Genomic DNA, 21,793 nt, shown 5'->3' on the forward strand with positions numbered 1-21,793 from the left:
AAAGATTACACCACTGTGTATACACCTCCCAAGGCAGAATTTCCTCCCCTCCCTTCTCCATCAAAAAACAGCACAGGAAATTAAAAGGCTTCAAATGTATTTTAATAAGGTGATGCTGCATTACTGCTCCATTTCTCAGAAAAATTTCAAATTGAATGTATCAGGAACAAATCATAGTACACCAATAAAAAAAAATGCACAGCATAACTACCTAAGATAGGCAAGGCTAAGAGCTACTGTCAGACCTTCAACACAGCAACCCTGTGGCCAAGACTGCACCAGGCCTATCGAGAAAAGCTGTGAACAGCAACATCATAGACACAAAAGGTCACTGATTCTTGGGTAGTCCTCATCCAAGAAAAAGATGGAGGCAAGTAACACAAGATTTTTTAAAGATACACTAAAATGAAAACCTCTAAAGAGAAAATGTCTTCCTTAGGACATGAAGGGGTCACATATGAGATATAACAACCGTGTGTATGCTGTAACCTCTGTGGACATTTGTCTGAATTCTCACCTGGAATTGGGCTAGGTCACTGGAAGATGTTTAGGTTTTGTGGCATATATATATGCCTCTGGGGTTGAAGGGAATACAAATGCAAAGTTATTTAAAATGTGATGGAGAAAGAAAGGAAGGAAGGTAATAGGAATGATCAAGATTAATGGAGTTCTGAGTCCATTTTCCTATGGTTCTCCAGGCCCTCCAACAATCAGTATACTTCAGGAATGCTACAGACAGACTTGATAAAGCAATATACCAGACTTTGATTTGTTAAAAATACCACCCCTCCCTTGCCCTCTGCCTCCAAGCATACTCCCTAGAGTGGTACAGGCAGGGAAAACCTATCTATTGGGAAGAATCCCTAACACTTTTCCAGGGTAGAATTCTGGCTAGTCCAAAAAGGGCTCTTCTTTTAAGGGTTGCGGGAAACTAGACACTGCAACTTTATTTAATAACGGCGGCGCTTATTTGGAGCAAATTCAGCTCCCGGAGCTGGACGGTTGAATGCAGGAGGAGTTCCACCAATTGCTCCAATTCCTTCCATTGTAGCAGCTTGGCCGAAACGTTCAGTTGTTGGAGGGGTCTTAAAAGAGAAAGAGAGTATTACAATAGAATCTGCTTCTGGCTCGTCTAAGGTCTTCCCACTAGGGCCCATGTCTACTTAATTATTCAAGACCCCTTCCTGACTGCTAGGGGCAGGCAACCAAGTCTGTTTAGACCTCTAGTAGAAAACCCTGGGAGGAAAGGGAAGGATGTGTCATGGCTCCTCCATTCAGTCATCTTTAGCTTTTTTCCATGTTTCCTAGTTTGAGCCAGGCGGTGGTGGCTCATGCATTTAATCCCAGCACTCAGGAGGCAGAGGCTGAGTTCAAGGCCAGCCTGGTCTACAGATTGAGTCTAGGACAGTCAAGGATACATAAAGAAACCATCTGGAAAAAACCAAAGAAGAAAAAAAAAATCCTAGTTTGGATAAGTTCTAACCAGCTCCTTTTTTTCTGAGCCAGGAAGAACATGTTACCATCCTCTAGCAACCTTAAGTCTGTTCAGTTTTGGCCTATTCAATCTGGGCTTTATTAACCATGAGGACACTGGTTTTACATGTTATACATAGTATTATCTAACTTTTTCTTGACTTCCCCCTCTAAAGAGCAACCTGCTAGCCAGACATGGTGGCACATGTATTTGGGAGGTAGAAGCAGGAGCACCTCTATGATCTGAGTTCAAGGCCAGCCTGGTCTACATAGTGAACTCCAGGACAACCAGTACTGCAGAAACTATCTCAAAAACCAAACAAAAAAGTAACTTGTTTACTAAGGATAGCAACTGTAACAGTTAATCAGTCTGGTAGTCAGACAGAGGATATTGTGAATAACATATGATAATGAATTTTCTCAAGATTAAAAACTAAAGGACCAGGAATATGAGATAGCAGAATACTTGCCTAGCATACATCAAATCCTGGGTTGGGTTATGCATACCACCCCTTCAAGATCTTACGTTACATTTTATGAATGCCAATAGCCCTGAAGATCGGCATCTACCAAAATCAAAGTAAACTCAGAGGTAGGAGATGCTGGGCAAATAGCTTAGTCAGGTAAAGTGCTTCTTCTGCAAGCTTGAGGATGTAAGTTTAATGCCTCAGCAGCCAATGTAAAAAGGCGGGAAGCAGGGTATGCGGGCTTGTATTTACAATCCTAGCACTGAGAAAGCAGAGATCAGAGGACTTTGGGGGGCACAAAGACCAGTCAGCCTAGCCTAATTGGCAAGTCCCAGGTCATGGATGGCCCCTGAGGAATGACACAAGCACTACACTTATATGTATATATATCTGCCCTCGCGCGCGCACGCACGCACGCACACACACACACACGACCCCAGAAATTGAGAAACTCTCCCTACCACTATTTACAATTACTATGAAGCCCTGTAATTTATTACCAATCCCAGGGTTCCATCTGGCATCATAGTGGCAGGTCCTGGAGGAGCTGGAGTACCAGTTGGCACAGGAGCAGGGGGCATGGCGCCTCTATTGTTCATACCCATAGCACCTAAAGCAGACAGTGTGATCACTATAGGGGAAAGAGTTATTAGCCTCTTCCCCTACCAAAAAGAACAAGTCAGAATGATCTATATATAGACTAAAATGTCAACAATCCCCCACTCCCAGCCTAAAAGTCCTATTGTTGCAAGAAATGTCAAGTCCTTTAAATGTGGATGAGGAGGAAGCCCCATAACTCATGAGAAATCAGATCTGAAAGAAAAGAAAAGAAAAAGAAGGTTCTGCAAATACAAGGAGCTGAGTTTAATCCTGGGTTCACACATTAAAAGCCAGGCGTGGTGGCACACACCTTTAATCCCAGTACTACATGGGAGGCAGAGGCTGGAGGATCTCAGTGAGTTTGACGACAGCCTGAGTGAGTTCAGGACAGCCAGGGCTGTTACACAGTTAAGAGCCTGTGTCAAAAGAACAAAAGAGAGCTGGGCAGGGCTAAACATGCTTGCTACCCCTTGTTTTATGGGGCAGAGACAAGCAGATCACAGTAAGTAGGCAGCCAACCTAAAAAACAAAAAACCAGGCAGGTGGTCCTTTGATTCCTGGATACCTGCTGCTCTTCTTCTGTAACTATTCTTTATCCTCCCCAAAGGACAACCAGAACTAATTAATTCTTAAGTCCTTACCTCCCATGGCCATTTGGCCCATCCTTATCTCTTGTTCTCTCTGAAAAACAATATATACTCAATACAGTTCAAGACAACAGGTACTCCATTACAACCCCCACTGATGACAACACAAAGGGAAGTAAACAGTGATGACATACTAATGCCCGCTTGCCATTTGTAGTGACTTTGGGTAACAAATTAGGATCTTCTATTAGGAACAAAAAGGTGACAGAGCAAGAAATAGCCAATTTCTTCTTAGGGCTGCAAACCATCTAAGTACATGGGTAGCAGTGGATTAGCCAAAGTCTGCTATAGGACTCAATTTCTCTCTCATCATTGGGTATGAATAAAAAACAATGTGCTTTTAAGGAAGAGCTTCCTTTCAATTCCTACCAACATTTTTTTTTCCTAAAAGAAATTTTTGTAGCATAGAAAAACTGGCCATAACCTGGTATCCCAACAGACATTTCATGGTAGGTCTGTCTTATCAAGACTGGCCTGGCATATCATAGGCATGGGAGATATACCGCATCAGGGAAGGTTCCCTTGAATCCTTCCTGCTGTCGTCGCATCATTTCTTCTTGTTGTCGCCGCATTTCTTCCTCACGGCGCCTGCGCTCCTCTTCCTGCCTAGAGAGTTATCAAGATATTTAAAAATAAAACGCATTCCAGAAAATGAGTAGAGCACTTGAATAGGAAGATTAAGACAAAGAGACAAGCCTACTAGAAGCCAGCATAGCTTGCCAAGAACAAGGGGATCAGCCAAAGAGACTAAGAGATCAGTGTTCCGCTCTTTTTAGTGAAGACCTAAGGCATTTCAACAAAAACCCAAAAACAAAAACCCCACGTACCCAACGGGAGAACCTGAAAAGCAACAAACACTTGGTGAGAAGTAAAGAAGCATGACTCTTTGGAGTTGTCAGAAAAAAAGACAAGGGGGGTACAAGGCTAGTGATGTGGTTCAGTGTGTAAAGGTGCATTCTCTCTAGGCCGATGACCAAGTTTAAGTCCTAGGACCATATAGAGAACATACATTGTGGCAATATGCCCAGGCCCCAAAGAAATATATATATAAATAAATAAATGTTTAATTAAAACTTACCTGAGCTCTAGCTGCTTTCGTTTCTGAACCTCTTGGTTATGCAGCTCCTCCATTCTCCGGAGCTCTTCTTGACGCCTCATCAAATCTAGCAACACATTGACACTTTTTGGTTCTTGTTACATATACACAATATTTTCCCATAAATACCCACAAAGCAAAGATGTCAACCAGACACAAGCTAAATAATCATTTTGGAAGAGGGAACCTCAGTTGAGAGTGGTCAGTGGACAAGCCTGTAGTACACTTTCTTGATTGGTGTGCAAGGGCTGAGCTCACGGTGGGTGAGCAGGCATGGTAGCACCTGCCTTTAAAACCAGCACTCAATGTTAGAGGCAGAGGCAGGCGGAGCTTGAGTTCAAGGCCAGTCTAGTGTATAGAACTAGTTCCAGGATAGCCAGGGCTACACAGAGAAACCATGCCACAAATAGACAAAACTTCCCCCCTCAAAAATCCCAAAACAAAACAAAAACGAAAGCATGCTAGATAAGGCATGGGAGCAACCTAATAAACAGCACCTCTACACAGTTCCTGCCTCCAGGTCTTTGCCCTACTTGAGTTCCTACCCTAGCCTCTCTCAATGATGTAGTTACTTGTGATTTTAAGACAAAATAAACCCTTTCCTCCTCAAGTTGCTTTTGGTCATGGTGTTTTATCACAGCAACAGAACCCTTAACTAAGACAGTACATAATGCCAGAATGACTATCCAAGTAAACTCAAACTTGATCAGCTCCTTCTTTATAGAATCCATCCAGTATTCTATACCAAATCTCTAAATCCATTTCCCAACCAGGATCAACAAAGTAGTTCAGGGAATAAAAGCAGAAATTTATGTCTTTTTCTACTGGGGAACAAAAAAATGATTGAAGAAAAAATGGCATTTGATATGTACTCTAGTTTTACAACTAAACTCACCCTGCCTCATTAGCATAACCTGGTGCTCGTGGCGTGCCGCCTCCATCTCCATTTCCAGCTTCTCACGAGCCTCCTTGATGTTACGGTCCACTTGATCCTGCTGTTGCTTCTCCATCTCAATGAGTGCCTTCCAGCGCATGGCATACTCATATTCAAATGACCCAGGCTGTGCAAATCTGGGTGGCTGTTCTCGCTCCCTGTAGACAATAAACAAGATTCCTTAGAATCACATTCTTTTTTAAGGGCCAAGTGAACATAAATATACAACAAAGACATGCTGCTTTTTTAGACACCCTTGTAAAGTGTCAAGATCAGGAAAATAACCAGGGGATGGAGATGTAGTCAAATATGTTAAGGCCCTGGGCTCAAGCTACCAGCACCATACATATAAACACACATCCCACCCCACCCCAGAAATGCATAAGAATCAATATATCTGGACCACACACTTGTGAAATTGCTGGTTTTTTATAACCAGCTTCTCTGGAAGTCCCTCTTCATCATCTAACTGGTCCATAGGCTCCACAGTCACAGGCCGAGGAAATCTGGGTAAAAGAAAGTTAGTATTAATGAAGTCACTCCCAATAAACATGCTCCCTATACCTTCAGAACTGGACAACTACAACACTTTTAAAAGAAATGAGAATTTGGCAAGGATTCATACTGTAAGCTAGGCTGGTCTCAGGTTAATGGCACCCCTTCTACTTCAGCCTTCCAAGAGCTGGGATTATAGATGTGAACCACCGCATCCAAACAGATTTCTGAAGAGGTTTTTATACCTAACTCCAAGTAACTAAGTCCTTCTTACTGGCATTATGGATAATAATTTGGGGTTAACAGCCCAGAAGGAGCCAAGTTTCAGATCTTTGAAATAGTCTCAAACTGTTAAAAGTCGAGTAGGTAGAGTTATCTAATATATTTGGTTAACTCCAGAAAACGAAGGAGGGAAAATGCCTAGATAAAATACATTCAACAAAACAATTACCAGAATTCTAAAACTTCACCTATCCCAGGCTAACTTCCAGTTTGGTTTTTGTTTGTTTGTTTGTTTTTGTTTTCTGAGACAGGGTTTCTCTGTGTAGCCTTGGCTGTCCTGGACTCACTTTGTAGACCAGGCTGGCCTCAAACTCAAAGCGATCTGCCTGCCTCTGCCTCCCGAGTGCTGGGATTAAAGGTATGTGCCACCATGCCCGGCTACTTCCAGCTTGTTGTAGAGATGGGGATGATGTTTACTCCAGAGCCTCATATCTCTCTGCCTTCCAAGTGATCACAGACAAGTTAGCTCCAGGTAACCTTGAGTTCATAGTTCTTTTGCCTCTGAAGCTGAAATGCTGTAACTACAGGCATGGGCTACTATGCCCAGAGAAAAGCTATTATTATTCCATGTGTACTAAGCAGGAATCGGATCCCTTAGAACTGAAGTTACAGATGGCTTTGAGCCAACATGTGGATGCTGAGAATCAATTACAGGTCCTCTGCAAGAGCAGCCAGCACTCTTAACCTCTGAGGCACTACTCCAGCCTGAAAAGTTATCTTTATACCACTTCCATTAATTTAAAATCCAGGGTCATTGATGGATAAAGGCATTTGCTCATGCAAGCTAGGCAACCTGAGCTTGGTCCTGGAACACATATAAAGGTGGAAGGAGAATACTGGCTCCTCAAAGTTATCCTGACTCCTCACATGCACACAGATACATTAACCATTTAGGATCCCATTGAAAACGATTAGAAATGCTGAGTTAGTATTAAGTCTTTAAATGAAAATAAAAACATGTTACTAGATGTTAACTCTGCATATAAAAGAAAGAGTAAGGACCTCAAAACCATTGTCTCAAAACTACTTACGTGGTTAGCAAGAAGGACCCTTCACTGCATCTGTCCAGAGCTTTCCGAGCAGCTGGCTTCCCTGAGAACTCAACAATGCCTTTCCCAGAGGGCCTTCCTCGGTCATCTACAATGACCACAGCCCTCTCCACCTGGCCAAACACGGAAAAGGCTTCTTCCAGCAGTTCGTTGGACACGTACTGAGGAAGGTTGCGGACTGTAAGGGATGCACTATGACAAGCAAAGCGCACGCGCAGCTGCTTTCCACGGAGTGGCATATTGTCCAGCTCCACTTTGGCAATTTCTGCTAGGGTTCGTGTTTCCTGGGGAAAACAAAAAAAATTAGAATTTATCAAATCAACTGAGCAGCCATCAACAAAATGTCCCTCAGAAAACCCTGGGTTATAGTGGCACATGCCTTTAATTCCAGCATTCAGGAGGTAGAAGCAGGCAGATCTCTAGGCTAGCCTAGTCTACAGAGTGAGCCCCACGGCAGTCACAGATGTATGCCTAACAATACAGCAGTCAGAATATTTTAATTTCCACAAACATACCAGAATTGCTTCTCTTCAAATAAAATTTTTCCCCAAAACAGGGCTTCTCTGTGTAGCCTTGGCTGTCCTGAACTCACTCTCTAGACCAGGCTGGCCTCAAACTCAGTGATCCATAAGCCTCTGCCTCCCAAGTGCTAGGATTAAAGGTGTGTGCCACCACGCCTGGCCAAATGGGAATATTTATGTGTATTCATGTTTTGACTTCATATATATTTATTTACAAGTGTGCCTGGTGCCCATAGAGGTCCAAAAAGGGCATCAAATCCCTGACCAAGCTTTAGAACCAGAAAACTTTGACAGGATGTCTCTTTGCTACTTCACAGAACTAAAGAAGTATTTAAGAAAATGACTTGCTTATGGGATTGCGTTAGTGGTAGGTAGGAATGAAAACTAAGTTCAACCATCATCTGGAGCTCTTGTCACACTTTGCTCCTCATTTATAGAGGTAAAATGCTTCTTTCTCAAATACTATTCCTAAATCAAACCAGATTTAAAAAATAAGATCAGCAGTTAGATTTGGTACAATTAGAAGTACTGCTGAGTGGTAGTACATTTACCTAATAAGTACAGAGTCTGCATTTGATCCCCAAGTGCCTTCCCCAGAAAGAAAATAGGAATCCATTTAATTTAGTTTTTTGAGACTTTTTTTTTGGTAGACCAGGCTGGCCTACAACTCAGTGATCAACCTGCCTCTGCTTCCCAAGTGCTGGGATTATACGAGTGGCACCATGCCCAGCCACTTAACTAATATTAAAAGATTTTGAAAAGATAAAAGTAGCTTGTCCCCTCAGGTCTTTGAAGAGCAAGACAACACTCATACAAGAACTTTGGAAGTAAATTATATAAGCCTCTATAATCACTAAAATAAACTTCACTTTCTCTTAAACCAAGCACGGTGGTGCATGTGTGTCATCCAGCACTTAGAAAGTAGAGGTAGAAGTCTGCAAGTTCAAGCACAGCCAGGGGTTACATAATGAGATCTCAAACCAAACATAATTCCAACCTACTTTAGCCCTTGTATTCTCGACAATCTATATTCGCCTTCAAGCCTGAAGGAAAAGCAATCTTTTTGTTTCGTTATCATTAACTATTAGCATAAAGGCCAGGCATTGGTGGTGCACACCTGTAAACCTAGCACTGCATAGACAGAGGCAGGCAGATCTTTTTGAGTTCAAGGCTAGCCTGGCCTACAGTGCTAGTTCCAGGACAGCTAGAACTCAGACAACCAAAAACAAACCAACAAAAAAACCACCAACTATTACCATATAGACAATAATTATTTTCACTGCTACTTTTTCCATATTCACTCCCCAGTCTTCCCTATTTTTCAAAGTATATGCCCCAAAGCTTATAGTTACTCACCAAGCGAATGAAGCCAAAGCCTTTATCCTTATGAATGAAAACTTCTCCTGCTTTCCCATACTTCTCAAAAAGTTTCCTCATTTCCTCCTCAGTAATGTCAGGGGGAAGATTGCCCACAAAGAGACGGCTACGTTGGGTGAAGGTCTTCTCTCCTGGTTTCCTAAAATTCTTTAGGTCAATAGTCAAGCCTTCATCTGAAAGAAGACAATCAAAAGACTGGGTAAAGAACTAATTATATCCTCAACATTGCTCCTATGACGGAAGACAAATACTACTTCCCAATACGACCTAGCCAACTCATCAGAAAATTGCATTTTAGAAGATGAAAGCAGGGCTAGAGATGGCTCAGGTTAGGAGCACTGACTGCTCTTCTAGAGGTCCTGAGATCAAGCCCCAGCAACCACCATCTATGATGTGACCTAATGCCCTCTTCTGGCCTGCAGGTATACATGCACATAGAACACTGTATACATAATAAATAAATCTTAAAACAAACAGGAAAGCAACTTGAAGGGACCAAAGAACTTAACATCCCTACTATGATCCAGAACATAAGCTAGCTAATCAGAGGCAAATGATCAAATGGTATAGCAACATGGCAGTAAATAAATAAATATACCAAGCCGACTTATGTCTGCTTAAAAAAAAAATCACTGTATTTTCTTAGCCAATTTTCAATCTTCACAATTGACAGGTTATATATAAAAAATGAGCAATAAATATTTTTGTAGTAAGCTTTGGTATTTAAAAAAAATTATCAGGTATGTATGATATATATATGGGCATGAACATGTGTGGAATACATGTGAAGGCCAGAGGACAACTTTTAGGAGTTGGGATTTTCTTTCCACAGTAGGTTCCAGAACTCAGGTCCTCAGGTTTATGCTTTTAAGAGTTGAGTCCCCCGCTGAGCCCCACTGTTTGTATGTGTGCCTGCCTGGATGAGTTTATATGCAGAAGGTCCCTCTGGAACTGTAGTTACAGGTAGTTGTGAGGCACCTGATATGAGTGTCCAGAATGGAACCTGGATCTTCTAACAGCAGCACAGGTTTTAACTACTAAGCCACCTCACCAGTCTCTACTTCTATTATCTCTAGCTTAAAAATGACTTAAGTGTATGTGTGTGAATGTGACTATGTGCCATGTGTACCATAGAGTCAGAAAAGGCTGCTGGATTCCCTAGAATAGGAGTTACAATTGGTAATAAGATGCCTTATGTAGGTGCTGGGAACCTAACTCAAGGCCTCTGGAAGAACAAGAAGTGCTCTTAAACACCAAACCATTTCTCTAGCTGCCCTCACCCCACCAGGTTTCTACTCTTATAGGTAAGCACTCAGCTTCCTAAAAGAAAGACAACATACAGCCGGGCGTGGTGGCATGCACCTTTAATCCCAGCACTTAGGAGGCAGAGGCAGGAGGATCGCTGTGAGTTCGAGGCCAGCCTGGTCTACAAAGTGAGTCCAGGACAGTCAAGGCTACACAGAGAAACCCTGTCTCAAAAAAACAAAAACAAAGAATGACAACATAAAAAACTTTCTACAGATTCAAGGTGGGCTGAGCACGGGCCACAAAGTCTTATATAGTTAACTCTCCATTAAGCCTTTAATTTTTCTCTTATATCCTTTGATTACTATTTCTAAAGACCCAAAGTACATACAGACTTTTGTTTGGGAACAAAATAAACCAATATGACAGAGTAATCTATACTCCATTGATCTCTGCTCCTTTGTCAGATATGAGCCCTCTTTTATAATAAAACACTGGCTCAGCAGTTAAAAGCACTTATTCATCTTTCAGAGGATGCAGGTTTGATTCCCAGCACCAACATGGCAGCTGACAACCATCTTAAAAAAAAAAAAAAGTTCCAGACCCAGAAGATCCAATGACCTCCATGAGCATGAGGAACACACATATAGCAGGCAAAACATTCATACACATAAAGTAAAATGTTTTATTAAACAAAACAAAACCAGTATAATGAAATATGACAGCACACAGATGCCCTTAAACCCTAACACTTAGGAGGGAATCATAGGGAAGTTCTAAACCAGCAGCCAGGGCTACAAGACAAGATCCTACCTGAAAAAAGCGGGGTGGTGGTACACGCCTTTAGTCTCAGCACTCAGGAGGCAGGGGCAGGTGGTTATCTGTGAGTTTGAGGCCAGCCTAGTCTACAAAGTGAGTTCAGGACAGTGCCAGGGCTACATGGAGAAACCCTATCTTGAACCTCCACCCTCCCAAAAAGTAAAAATATCAGAAGTATGCTATCAAAGGCCTGTTCACTTATAATCCCAAGAGATCAATCTAAAACCCACGAAACCATTCCCAAGAGAACCCATTTCTATCCCTCACTCAGCGTCTCCTTACTCTGGCTGCTGGCCTGCTGGCCGTTGGCAGGCATTGGAGGGGGCGGCTGCTGTTGTTGTTGCTGCGGCTGCGGCTGGTGCTGCTGATGGTGATGCTGATGGTGCTTCCTGGGAGTATGGTTCTGCTTCTCCAGGTTAAATGCCTTATTGCTCTGCATTTCTGCACCCTAAAGCAAAGTGTGCAATGTCATATTCCTGGATTACAGAGACCCTGTCTCCAATAAACAAACAAAATCAGTCTGGGAAAGAATGTCTAGGGCTGAAAACTTAGGTTTGAGCCAGGTATGGTAGCCCATACCTTTAATCCCAGCACTCAGGAAGGCAGAGGCAGGTGGATCTCTGTGAGTTCAAGGCCAGCCTGCTCTACAGAGTCCAGGATAGCTAGGGCTATAGAGAAACCCTGTCGCAAAAAAAATAAAAACCAAAAAGCCGGGCGTGGTGGCGCACGCCTTTAATCCCAGCACTTAGGAGGCAGAGGCAGGTGGATCACTGTGAGTTTGAGGCCAGCCTGGTCTACAAAGTGAGTCTAGGACAGCCAAGGCTACACAGAGAAACCCTGTCTCGGAAAAAAAAAACAACAACAACAAACAAAAAAAAAAAAAAAAAAGGAAAACTTAGGTTTGAATTACAGCCCTAATACTATACACTACATAGGAACACTATAGTTTCTTCTGCTGTTATAAGCAGACATCCAAGTTTCTGCTCCTTGATATGGCTATGAGGATTAACAAATAACTCATTACAGGCATATGCATGTCTATTGTAACAGGTGTATTGTGTGTCTTTCATTTGCATACATGTTTATGTAACAGGTGTATTGTGTGTCTTACATCCTTTGAGGCCTAGTAGAGGGCTCTGGAACTGGAGTTACAGTTGTAAGCTGCCATATAGTTGCTGGAAATCAAACTCAGGTATTCTGAAAAAGCAACAAGTACTCCTAATGACTCAGCCATCTTTCTAGTAAATTTTTTTTCGAGACAGGGTTTCTCAGTGTAGCTCTGGCTGTCCTGGAACTCAACTCTGTAGACCAGGCTGTTCTGCTTCTCAAGTACTGGGATTAAAGGCATGTGCCACTACTGCTGAGCCAGTAATTCTTAATCATGGTAGTAAAATGTATGATTACTTAAATAAAAGAACCAATATATCATAGGCACTTCCTTAAACTAGGGCTTGAGAAAACAGATTATGAACCAACCCAAGATGAGTGAACTGAAGTTAAATTTCTAGCAAAGTAAAAGAGAAACAAATATTAAAAAAAAAAAAAACTGTCCACTTCTGCCATTTGGAAATAGGCAGAATTCAGTTCCTAATAGCAACGTCAGATGGCTTCACAGCCTGATTTCCCTTTTTGTAGGGTGTGTGAAAGGGTGGAGGGGGTTTGGAGTTCGATGGGTAGAAAGGATCTAGGAGCTAGGGGAAGTGATCCAAATATACTGGCCAAAATTTTTTTCTATTTTAAAAGATACATACACACTCAGGCAAAACACCCACATATTTTCAAGTTATAAAATAATAATTAAATGTTAAAAAACAAAAACAGTAAAAAAAAAAAGTTTAAGGTGTGGCCATGAAAATATTCACTATAATGGCTTTTATGGAGATAGGCAATAAAAATGACTGATTACCAAAGATTAAAGTAGGTCATACTAAATTTTTCGGAACATTTACATGATAGGGATCATATGACACTTAAAATTGAGGGCTACATAGTCTGTGTACGTGAAACGGGAGAGAAAACTTTGATTGTTCAAAAGATAAAGGAATAGTATACAGACAAAAAATAATAATAGAAATACCTGTCTTGCTCATAGACTACTGATAATTTTTCATGTCACCGATCCGTTTAACATTCAGTGAGCCGGGCAGTGGTGGTGCACACCTTTAGTCCCAGCAATCGAAAGGCAGAGGCAGGCGGATCTCTGTGAGTTCAAGGCCAGCCTGGTCTACAAAGTGAGTCCAGGACAGCCAGGGCTACACAGAGAAACCCTGTCTCCAAAAAACAACCAACCAACAACAACAACAAAGCCCCAATCATTCTGACCCCTGAGCATGAGGGATGCAGGGGAAAGAATGTTCAGGAATGATCTACCCAGAGTGGGTTGTGGAAATTGTCCATCTCAAGTGAGTCCCAGGACAGCCAAAGCTACACAGAGAAACTCTGTCTTGAAAAACAACAACAACAAAACAAAAAAGCAAATATTAAATGAATGCCCATTTTTGCTGGGTGCTATTCTAGATGCACATATTTTGGCCTTTAAAGCCTCCTTTTTTTTGAATAACAAAATATATATAAGCGCTGGACGGTGGTGGCGCACGCCTTTAATCCCAGTACTTGGGAGGCAGAGGCAGGCGGATCGCTGTGAGTTCGAGGCCAGCCTGGTCTACAAAGTGAGTTTAGGACAGCCAAGGCTAACATAGAGAGACCCTGTCTTGAAAAAACCCCAACCCCCCCCCCAAAAAATATAGGCAAATCACAGAGGACTTAAGAGATTAAGTGCCAAGAAAATACAAAAACTGAGATAAGGAATACACTAGGTGCCAGGGGCTAAATATGATTGAGTTATCGCACTGAAAAGCTGACATTTAGGCTTAGACTTGATTCTCATAACATTTCTGGTTCATCTTTTTAGTTTATTGTTTTTGAGACGACAAGGTTTCTCCGTAGCCCTAGCTGCCCACAAACTCAGCCTGCCTCTGCCTCCTAAGCACAGGAATTAAAGACGTGTGCTATCATGCCACACGAATTCTCAGATTTCAATCACATTTCTCAACTATGTCACAAAGCACCAGAAACTGTAATAAGGTACTTATTAACAACCTGAGTTCAGGCTGGGCTTGGTGGTGCACACCTTTTAATCCCAGCGCTCTAGAGGGATAGGCAGGCAGATTGCTGTGAGTTCGAGGCCAGCCTGGTCTACAGAGTGAGGCTAGGACAGCCAAGGATACACAGAGAAACCCTGTCTTGAAAAACACAAAACAAACAAGAAAAACTTGAGTTCAACCCTGGGACCTTCATAGTTGTGAACTGACTCTCACAAGTTGTCCTCTTACCCAACATACATAGACATATTAATTTTTGTTGTTGAGACAGGGTTTCTCTATGTAGTTCTGGCTATAGTGGAGTTTATTGCATAGACCAGGCTAGCCTTGAACTTACCTATCTACCAGAGTGCTGGGATTAAAGGCACACATGCCTAGCTGTTTTAAGTTTGAGACAGGGTCCACGTAGACCCAGCTGGCCTGGAACCCATGCCTGGCCTTTGAATTAAAAAAAAAAAAATGAGGGCTGGAGAGATGGCTCAGTGGTTAAGGACACTGGCTGCTCTTCCAGACTAACTGAGTTAATTCTCAACAACCACATGGTGGCTCATAAACATCTGTAATGAGATCTGGTGCCTTCTTCTAGTGTGCAGGCGTACATGCAGGCAAAACATTATATGCAATAAATTTTTTAAAAATTGGTTATCTATAAAATTGAGGGGGGCTCAGTGGCATATGCTTTCAATCCCAGCACTTGGGAGACAGAGGCAGGCAAATCAATGTGAATTCGAGGCCAGCCTGGTCTACAAAGTGAGCCCAGGACAGCCAAGGCTACACAGGGAAATCCTGTCGGGGGGGGGGGGGGGGGGGGGGGGACACACGACAAATTAAGCCACAAACCCAGGCAGCCATTGTGTGGCACATGCCTATACTCCCAGCACTCTTAATAAGATGCTGAGACAGGAACTCATGAGTTCAGGGGCAACCTGGGCTACAGAGACCAGGAGGGAGAAGAGGAAAAAAAAAGCAATCCACTCCCAACACCCACATTGGACAATTTACAAATGCCTTTTTAACCCCAGCACTGGGGAATCTGCTACCTCTGGCTGTCTTGGGTACCTTCATGTGCAAATACCCACATACAGATATAAATTTTAAAAACCCACACTAGAGGCTGGAGAAATGGCTCAGAGGTTAAGGAAACTGATTACTCTTCCAGAGGTCCTGAGTTCAATTTCTAGCAACCACATGGTGGCTCACAGCCATCTATAATGTGATCTGGTGCCCTCTTCTGGCCTGCAGGGGTATATGCAATGCAAGAACACTGTATACACAAAAAATAAATCTTTTTGTTGTTGTTGTTGTTGTTGTTTTTTTTTTTTTGCTTTTCAACAGGGTTTCTCTGTGTAGCCTTGGCTGTCCTGGACTCGCTTTGTAGACCAGGCTGGCCTCAAATTCACAGCAATCCACTTGCCTCTGCCTCCTGAGTGGTGGGATTAAAGGCCGTAAAAAGCTTAAAAAAAAAAACACACAAAACCTCATGCCAAGTAAGAGCTACTGTTAACAGCCTTTGTGATGGCTATTCTTGGTTGTCAACTTGACTACATCTGGAATTAACTAAAACCCAAGAGGCTGGGTACACCTGTGAGGGATTTTCTTTTAATTAAATCATCTGAAGTGGGAAGACGTACTTTTAATTTTGGCCATACCTTCTGGTGACAACCTATATATAAAGGACATGGAAGAAGGAAGCTTGCTTTTTTTTTTCCCCCGAGACAGGATTTCTCTGTGTTAGCCTTGGCCATCCTAGACTCACTTTGTAGACCATGCTGGCCTCGAACTCACAGCGATCCGCCCGCCTCTGCCTCCCGAGTGCTGGGATTAAAGGCATGCGCCACCACGCCCGGCCTGAAGCTTGCTTTCTTTGCCGGCTTGCCCTCAATCTCAATGGCAAGTCCCTTCCTTGACTGGCATTAAGGTTTCCTTCAGCATTCCAGTGTATACTGAAGACCAACTGAGACATCCAGCCTAATGGACAGACAGAACTACTTTTCCATTGGTAGACAGCCATTGTCGAACTAGGACCACAGCCTATAAATCACTCTAATAGATACCCTTTATATTTATATGTAGATTCATTCTATTCATTCTGTTCCCCTAGTGAACCCTAATACAATCTTCTAGTCATTAATATAGATTTTTTTTTAAATTTCTCTTTTCCATTATGTGTTCGTGTGTCTGTGAGGTTCTGTGTATGCAAGTACAGTGCCTGAAGAGGGCATGGCAGCCCCTGGAGCTGGAGTTACAGGGCCTTGTAAAGCCATCTGACATAGTGGCTGAGAACTGAACTCAGGTCCTCTGTAAGAACAGTAGGTGCTCTTAACAGCTAAGCCATCTCTTCAGCTTCCACTGTTTTCTATTTGAAGTTGCACATTAAAGAAGCCAGTTGGTGGGAAGCTGAAGAGGTAGTTTAGAGAGGTTAACAACACTAGCTGCGCTCGCAGAGGACCCCAGTTAAATTCCCAGCATCCACATGCTGCATCACAACTACCTGTAACTCCAGTTCTTCTGACCTCCATGAACACATGTGGTACAGACATACAGCTGAGACACCCACACATTAAAAAAACGAACACATCTAATTTAAAATAGCTATTAAACAATATGCCAGGTAGTGGTGGCACATACCTTTTATCCCAGTACTGGGGAGGCAGAGACAGGTGGCTCTAAGTTTGAGGCCAGCCTGGTCTACAGAGCTAGTTTCCAGGTCAGCCATGGCTACACATAGAAACCGTCTCAAAACCAAACCAAATTAACCAACCAACCCAACCCAAAAAATTACAAAAAGAAACCAGTTTTGGGGTCTAGAGAAATGGCTCAGAGGTTAAGGAAACTGACTACCCTTCCAGGGTCTTGAGTTCAATTCCCATCAACCACATGGTGGCTCACAACCATCTATAAGGTGAACTAATACCCTCTTGTGGGATGCAGGTGAACATGCAGGGAGCGACTGTATACATAACAAATCTTAAAAAAGAAGTTTCTAGCCGGGCCCAGCACTCAGGAGGCAGAGGCAAGCAGATCTCTGTGAGTTCAAGGCCAGCCTGCTTTACAAATGGAGTCCAGGACAGCCAAGGCTACACAAAGAAACCTTGCTTCAAAAAAACAAAAAGAAGTTTCTAAACCTTCTTTATGATACATAGCAAGTTAGAGGACTGCCAGGGCTAATAGGGAGATCCTGTCTCTCCCTACCACCCATTAAAAACAATAAAGACTAACATGAATTGATAATATTCAGCTGTCAATCAAGCTCCAATTGTTTTGGACATTTTGGGTTCTTTCTAGCTTTCATTATTAAAATCAACACACATAGATATTATCTCTGGGCACATAGGCATTTATTTAAATAACCCTTTCACCACTTCCATCTCTACTTATTTCCTGAGGTGTTACTGTTTTAGTTGAAACAGCAACACACCTTTTGATGTTCAGCTTTTCCTCATTTCTGCAATGTCAATTTAATTGTAATTGCCTATATAAAGTACATCAGGATATACACTAATTAAACTACCATTGTAATTTAGATTGTTTTCAGTTTTTTTCCTATAATTTTAAATGTTATCAACAGATGTAGTGGTTTAATGGCAAATAAAACATCTTGACTTTTCTTTCATAAAAGGATTTTTTTTCTTTTCAAGACCAGGTTTCTCTGTGTAGCCCTGGGTTTCCTGGAACTCTAGACCAGGTTGGCCTCAAATTCAGAGATCTGCCTGCCTCTGCCTCCTCAGTGCTGTGGTGGCGCATGCCTTTAATCACAGCACTCAGGAGGCAGAGGCAGTGGAATCGCTGTGAGGCTATACAGAGACCCTGTCTGTCTTGAAAAACCAAAAAGGTATGTATCACCAAGCATGAATCAGGAAATGTTTGAAAAATTAAAAAAAAAAAACTTTAAGACTGAGTATTAATTCTAACCTGTTTGAAGTCAGTATGGGTTAGCTACAGTGTGAACCTGTCTTAAAAATGGAAAAAGACACAATGTGCTGATGTACACTTATAATTCAAGGTTGGATAAGACAGTTTCAGGAAAGCCCTGGCTATGCATCAAGACTCCCTCTCCCTCCTACAAAAAGATAAAAAAAAGAAAAGCCCAAACCACAAACAGTTGGAGATGGGGGAAGATATTAGAATAAAATCTTTTCATATTCAAAGTCTTCTATCCGGAAAGTAGTCAGTGGCTGATTTGCCATTTTCACAACTATTTGTCTCACTAAATCTTACCCTTCCTCAGGTTAGGATCCAAGAAACATTTTTCAGCCGGGCGAGGTGGCTCATGCCTTTAATCCTAATACTTGGGAGGCAGAGGCAGGTGGATGGCTCTGAGTTCGAGGCCAGCCTGGTCTACAAAGGGAGTCTAGGACAGCCAAGGCTACAGAGATCCCATCCCGAAAAACCAAAAGAAAAAAGAAACATTTTTCCTCCAACCTTTAATTATAACAAAAAGAAACATTTTTCCTCCAACCTTTAATTATAAATTGATGGCCCCAACCTCATAGTTTCTATCAAAGGACTCCACAACATGTATTTCCCCATTAATAGAAATCCTTATAGACGCAGAGCTTAGTAGTTCACAGGCCTAACCAGTTGACAGGTCTAAGACCTGAGGTAGGTCAACCCCAGATTTCATGCCAGCTTGGGCTACAGAGTCCCTGTCCCCCTAAAACAAACAAAAACTGGGCATCCTAGCTCACTTCTTTAATCACAGCACAGAGGTAGCAGGGGTAGGTGGATCTCTTGAGTTCCAGATCTAAGTTTTTCAGGTCAGCCACACTCACAATTTGATTCTTTTTGGTTTTTTTGTTGTTGTTGCTGTTATTTTTTGAGACAGGGTTTCCTCTATGTAGTCCTGGCTGTCCTGGACTCACTTTGTTGACTAGGCTGGCCTTGAACACAGAGATCCACCTGCCTCAGCCTCCCTGGGTGCTAGGAAGGTGTACACCTGGCAATGCCTTTCTTTTTCTTTTTTCTTTGGCAATGCCTTTTTTAAAAAAAGTTTTTTGAACTCAAGAGATTCGCCTGCCCTTGACAATGTCTTTTTATTTATTTATTTGAGACAGCGTTTTTCTGTGTAGCCTTGGCTGTCCTGAACTAACTTGTTGTCCAGGCTGACGTCGAACTCAAAAGAGATCCGCCTGCCTCTGCCCCCCCAAGTGCTGGGATTAAAGGTGTGCGCCACAACAGCCCAGCAAGGCAATGTCTTTTTACAAAAGAAAAAGAGAAAGAAAGAAAGAAAAAAAGAATATTCTAAACCATTTACTTCAAGGAAGGTTCTATTTTGGCTTTAGAAAGTCTATTCTAGCCAGGTGCTAGAGTTCGAGGCCAGCCTGGTCTACAAAGTGAGTGCAGGACAGCCAAGGCTACACAGAGAGACCATGTCTCAAAAAACAAAACAAAACAAAAACTAAAATAAAATCTAGGCAATGTGCTACATCTGCATTACTTCATTTAGTGCCCTCGGCTGTTAATTCTTTTAAATAAGGAAAACAAGCCTTAAAAAATACCCAACCAAAGCCACACCACTGTAAGGAATGGAACCCATATCTGTTGACCCCTAAAACAACCATCATGCTCCAAATGAGCCTTCTGTTCAATTTAAACTTACTGGCTGTGTCACCCAACTTCTGCAACCTGATAGGATGGAGATGGTGCAGGTGAATAACAGTTATTGAACTTACAAGTGAAGCAAGTAGGAATTTATCGGCATGGTGGCACACGCCTGTGATCGCAGCCCTGGGGAGGCAGAGGCAGGTGGATCGCTGTGAGTTCGAGGCCAGCCTGGTCTCCAAAATCGACTCCAGGACAGCCAAGGCTACACAGAGAAACCCTATCTCGAGAGAGAAAAAAAGTGCCAGGCATGGTGGCGCACGCCTTTAATCCCAGCACTCAGGGAGGCAGAGGCAGGCGGATCTCTGTGAGTTCCAGGCCAGCCTGGGGAGTCCAGCAAAGCCAAGGCTACACACAGAAAGCCTGTCTCGAAAAAGAAATAGGAATTTAAACTAATGTCATCCTTAAATTCTTCCTAAATTGTCGATTTCTGGACCCTCATAATAATAAAGGTGTGGACCAAGACACCCAACTAATGAATATCGTTTTTTTAGTCAGGGTCTTTCTACATAGCCCCGTCCTGGAGCTCAGGATGTAGACCAGGCTGGCCTCGAACTCACACCACTCAGTCACATTGTAGTTTTAGATTTTTTTAATCTGTTGGCTTAAATAACATGAAAAGTGTTGCCTATGTGAATTCTGTATTCAACTAAGCATCCTTAGTTTACCTGGTAACCCTACCTCCTGCACCTACCTTGACTTTGATTTGAACACAGAAAAGTGTCTGTCTCCCAGTCCTCTCTAACCTCGACTTCTGTTAAAAACACAAAGAAAGGTGTCAGCTTACAGTAAGACATCCACAAAGTGAAAAATACTCGAAAGTAAAGGCACAAATTTCAGTTTAATTTAGGAAAAGCAATGCCCACAAATGGCTGGGCAAAAAGCGCGCGCACAAGGGTGGGGTGGAGGGTGTTTCATCAACTTAGCACCAAGGGGTTTTGAATTAGCAAACTTCCAAATTTAAGGCGTTTTCACGGAAAAAAAAAAACCACCAAAACAAACAAACAAAAAAAACCCCATCGCTCCAGGGGCCCCACTGGCCCTCTCGGAATTAACAGCCTCGAGGGGATAGAGAGGAGGAGCCTCTGACAAAGCAACGCGCCTCCTTCCCTAACCCCGGCTTCAGGGCTTTAGCATAATAGACCCCGCGCCCTCTGGCCCAGGGCGGCTCGGAAGCCGCCAACTTAGGGTCGCTGAGATTCAAAACGGGTAGCACAAAGGACCGGGGCAGGGGAGCTGGAGAGGCCGCGGCCAAAGCCCCGGGCGTGGAGCGGGGAGCGCGCCGGATCCCACGGCTCGCCGGCGAAGGCCCTGCACTGAGGGGGGGGGGGGGCTCACGAGGCCTTCAAGCCCACATCCTCCGTCCAAACTCGGCCTCGCCCGAACCCCCCCTCCTTCACCGGGCGTCGCAGGACGCTCCCACCGCCCCCCGAAACAACCACAGACGCATCCCCAAAACTCACCCTCGGCCCACAGTTCTTCGCTCAGAGTAACGGCGACGCCGCACGGCCTCCACCGTCCCGAGAAAAGAGCGCGCGACCGCCGGAAGCGAGCCGACGGAGTTCGGTGCCTCCCGAGGGGGTCAATGTTGCGTTCCTGATTGGCTACAGGAACTGCCAATCAAAGTTTATCTCCTGAGACGGACTCGTTTGTCCGCCATTTCTTAATTTCTATTGGCTACCGACAGTCAAAGCCTTGGGTTCCTGTGAACGACAGACGGGGGACAAAGAGCGAGGCTTTGTACCTTATGCGCATGCGCTAGAGGCGCTGTGCGAAAGACGGAAAAGGAAGGGGGAGGGGGAGCTTGCCGTGGGAGGTAGGGGGTCGGAAGGAGAGACGAACCGGTCCTACGGATGAACGGAAAGACCTAGTGGTGGGAGGAGGGAAAGGAGAGAGCCCATGAGAGGAAAACTGAAGAGAAAAAGCGAGAAAATGGGCGAGTGGGCGTGCGCTGAGTGTTTATGCACTGCGCCTGTGCAAAATTAAGAGTAACAATGTCATTGTTTTCTATGTGGCAGAGCTAGCCGTTCGCTACTGGGAAAAAAAAAGTACCCCGCCATGTTTCTTTTTTCACACTTCCTCAAAG

The 21,793-nt window shown here is 43.3% G+C and overlaps 1 protein-coding gene across 3 annotated transcripts; it reads right to left on the bottom strand.

The window, feature by feature from the left end:
* Positions 1 to 80: 80 nt before the first annotated feature.
* Positions 81 to 21,323, bottom strand: NONO (non-POU domain containing octamer binding). 3 transcript variants are annotated; one of them, XM_084791024.1, is made up of 12 exons: positions 21,171 to 21,323; positions 20,402 to 20,461; positions 11,288 to 11,453; positions 8,921 to 9,114; positions 7,026 to 7,327; positions 5,628 to 5,723; positions 5,179 to 5,375; positions 4,266 to 4,350; positions 3,691 to 3,793; positions 3,182 to 3,221; positions 2,441 to 2,550; positions 81 to 1,085 (listed from the first exon to the last, which is right to left on the bottom strand). In XM_084791024.1, the coding sequence occupies exons 3-12, from the start codon at positions 11,442 to 11,444 to the stop codon at positions 951 to 953; spliced, it is 1,419 nt and encodes a 472-aa protein (XP_084647150.1). In that variant the 5' UTR covers positions 11,445 to 11,453; positions 20,402 to 20,461; positions 21,171 to 21,323; the 3' UTR covers positions 81 to 950. The 3 variants fall into 3 exon arrangements, 2 of the variants coding, with proteins under 2 accessions (XP_084647150.1, XP_084647151.1); XM_084791025.1 differs by lacking the exon at positions 20,402 to 20,461 and having other exon boundaries at positions 21,171 to 21,289; XR_014780813.1 differs by lacking the exon at positions 3,182 to 3,221 and having other exon boundaries at positions 881 to 1,085.
* Positions 21,324 to 21,793: the final 470 nt, after the last annotated feature.

Source organism: Acomys minous, assembly GCF_964271855.1.
Source record: "Acomys minous genome assembly, chromosome: 7".
Classification (NCBI taxonomy): domain Eukaryota; kingdom Metazoa; phylum Chordata; class Mammalia; order Rodentia; family Muridae; genus Acomys; species Acomys minous.

Bases quoted from the DNA above. Each gene is read 5' to 3' on its own strand.
- NONO (XM_084791024.1), bottom strand. From the start codon at position 11,444: ATGCAGAGCAATAAGGCATTTAACCTGGAGAAGCAGAACCATACTCCC. The intron at 7,328-8,920 runs GTGAGTAACTAT...TGTTTTCCCCAG, and splicing joins GCTTTGGCTTCATTCGCTTG to GAAACACGAACCCTAGCAGA. The intron at 3,794-4,265 runs GTAAGTTTTAAT...ATAACTCTCTAG, and splicing joins CGAAAGCAGCTAGAGCTCAG to GCAGGAAGAGGAGCGCAGGC.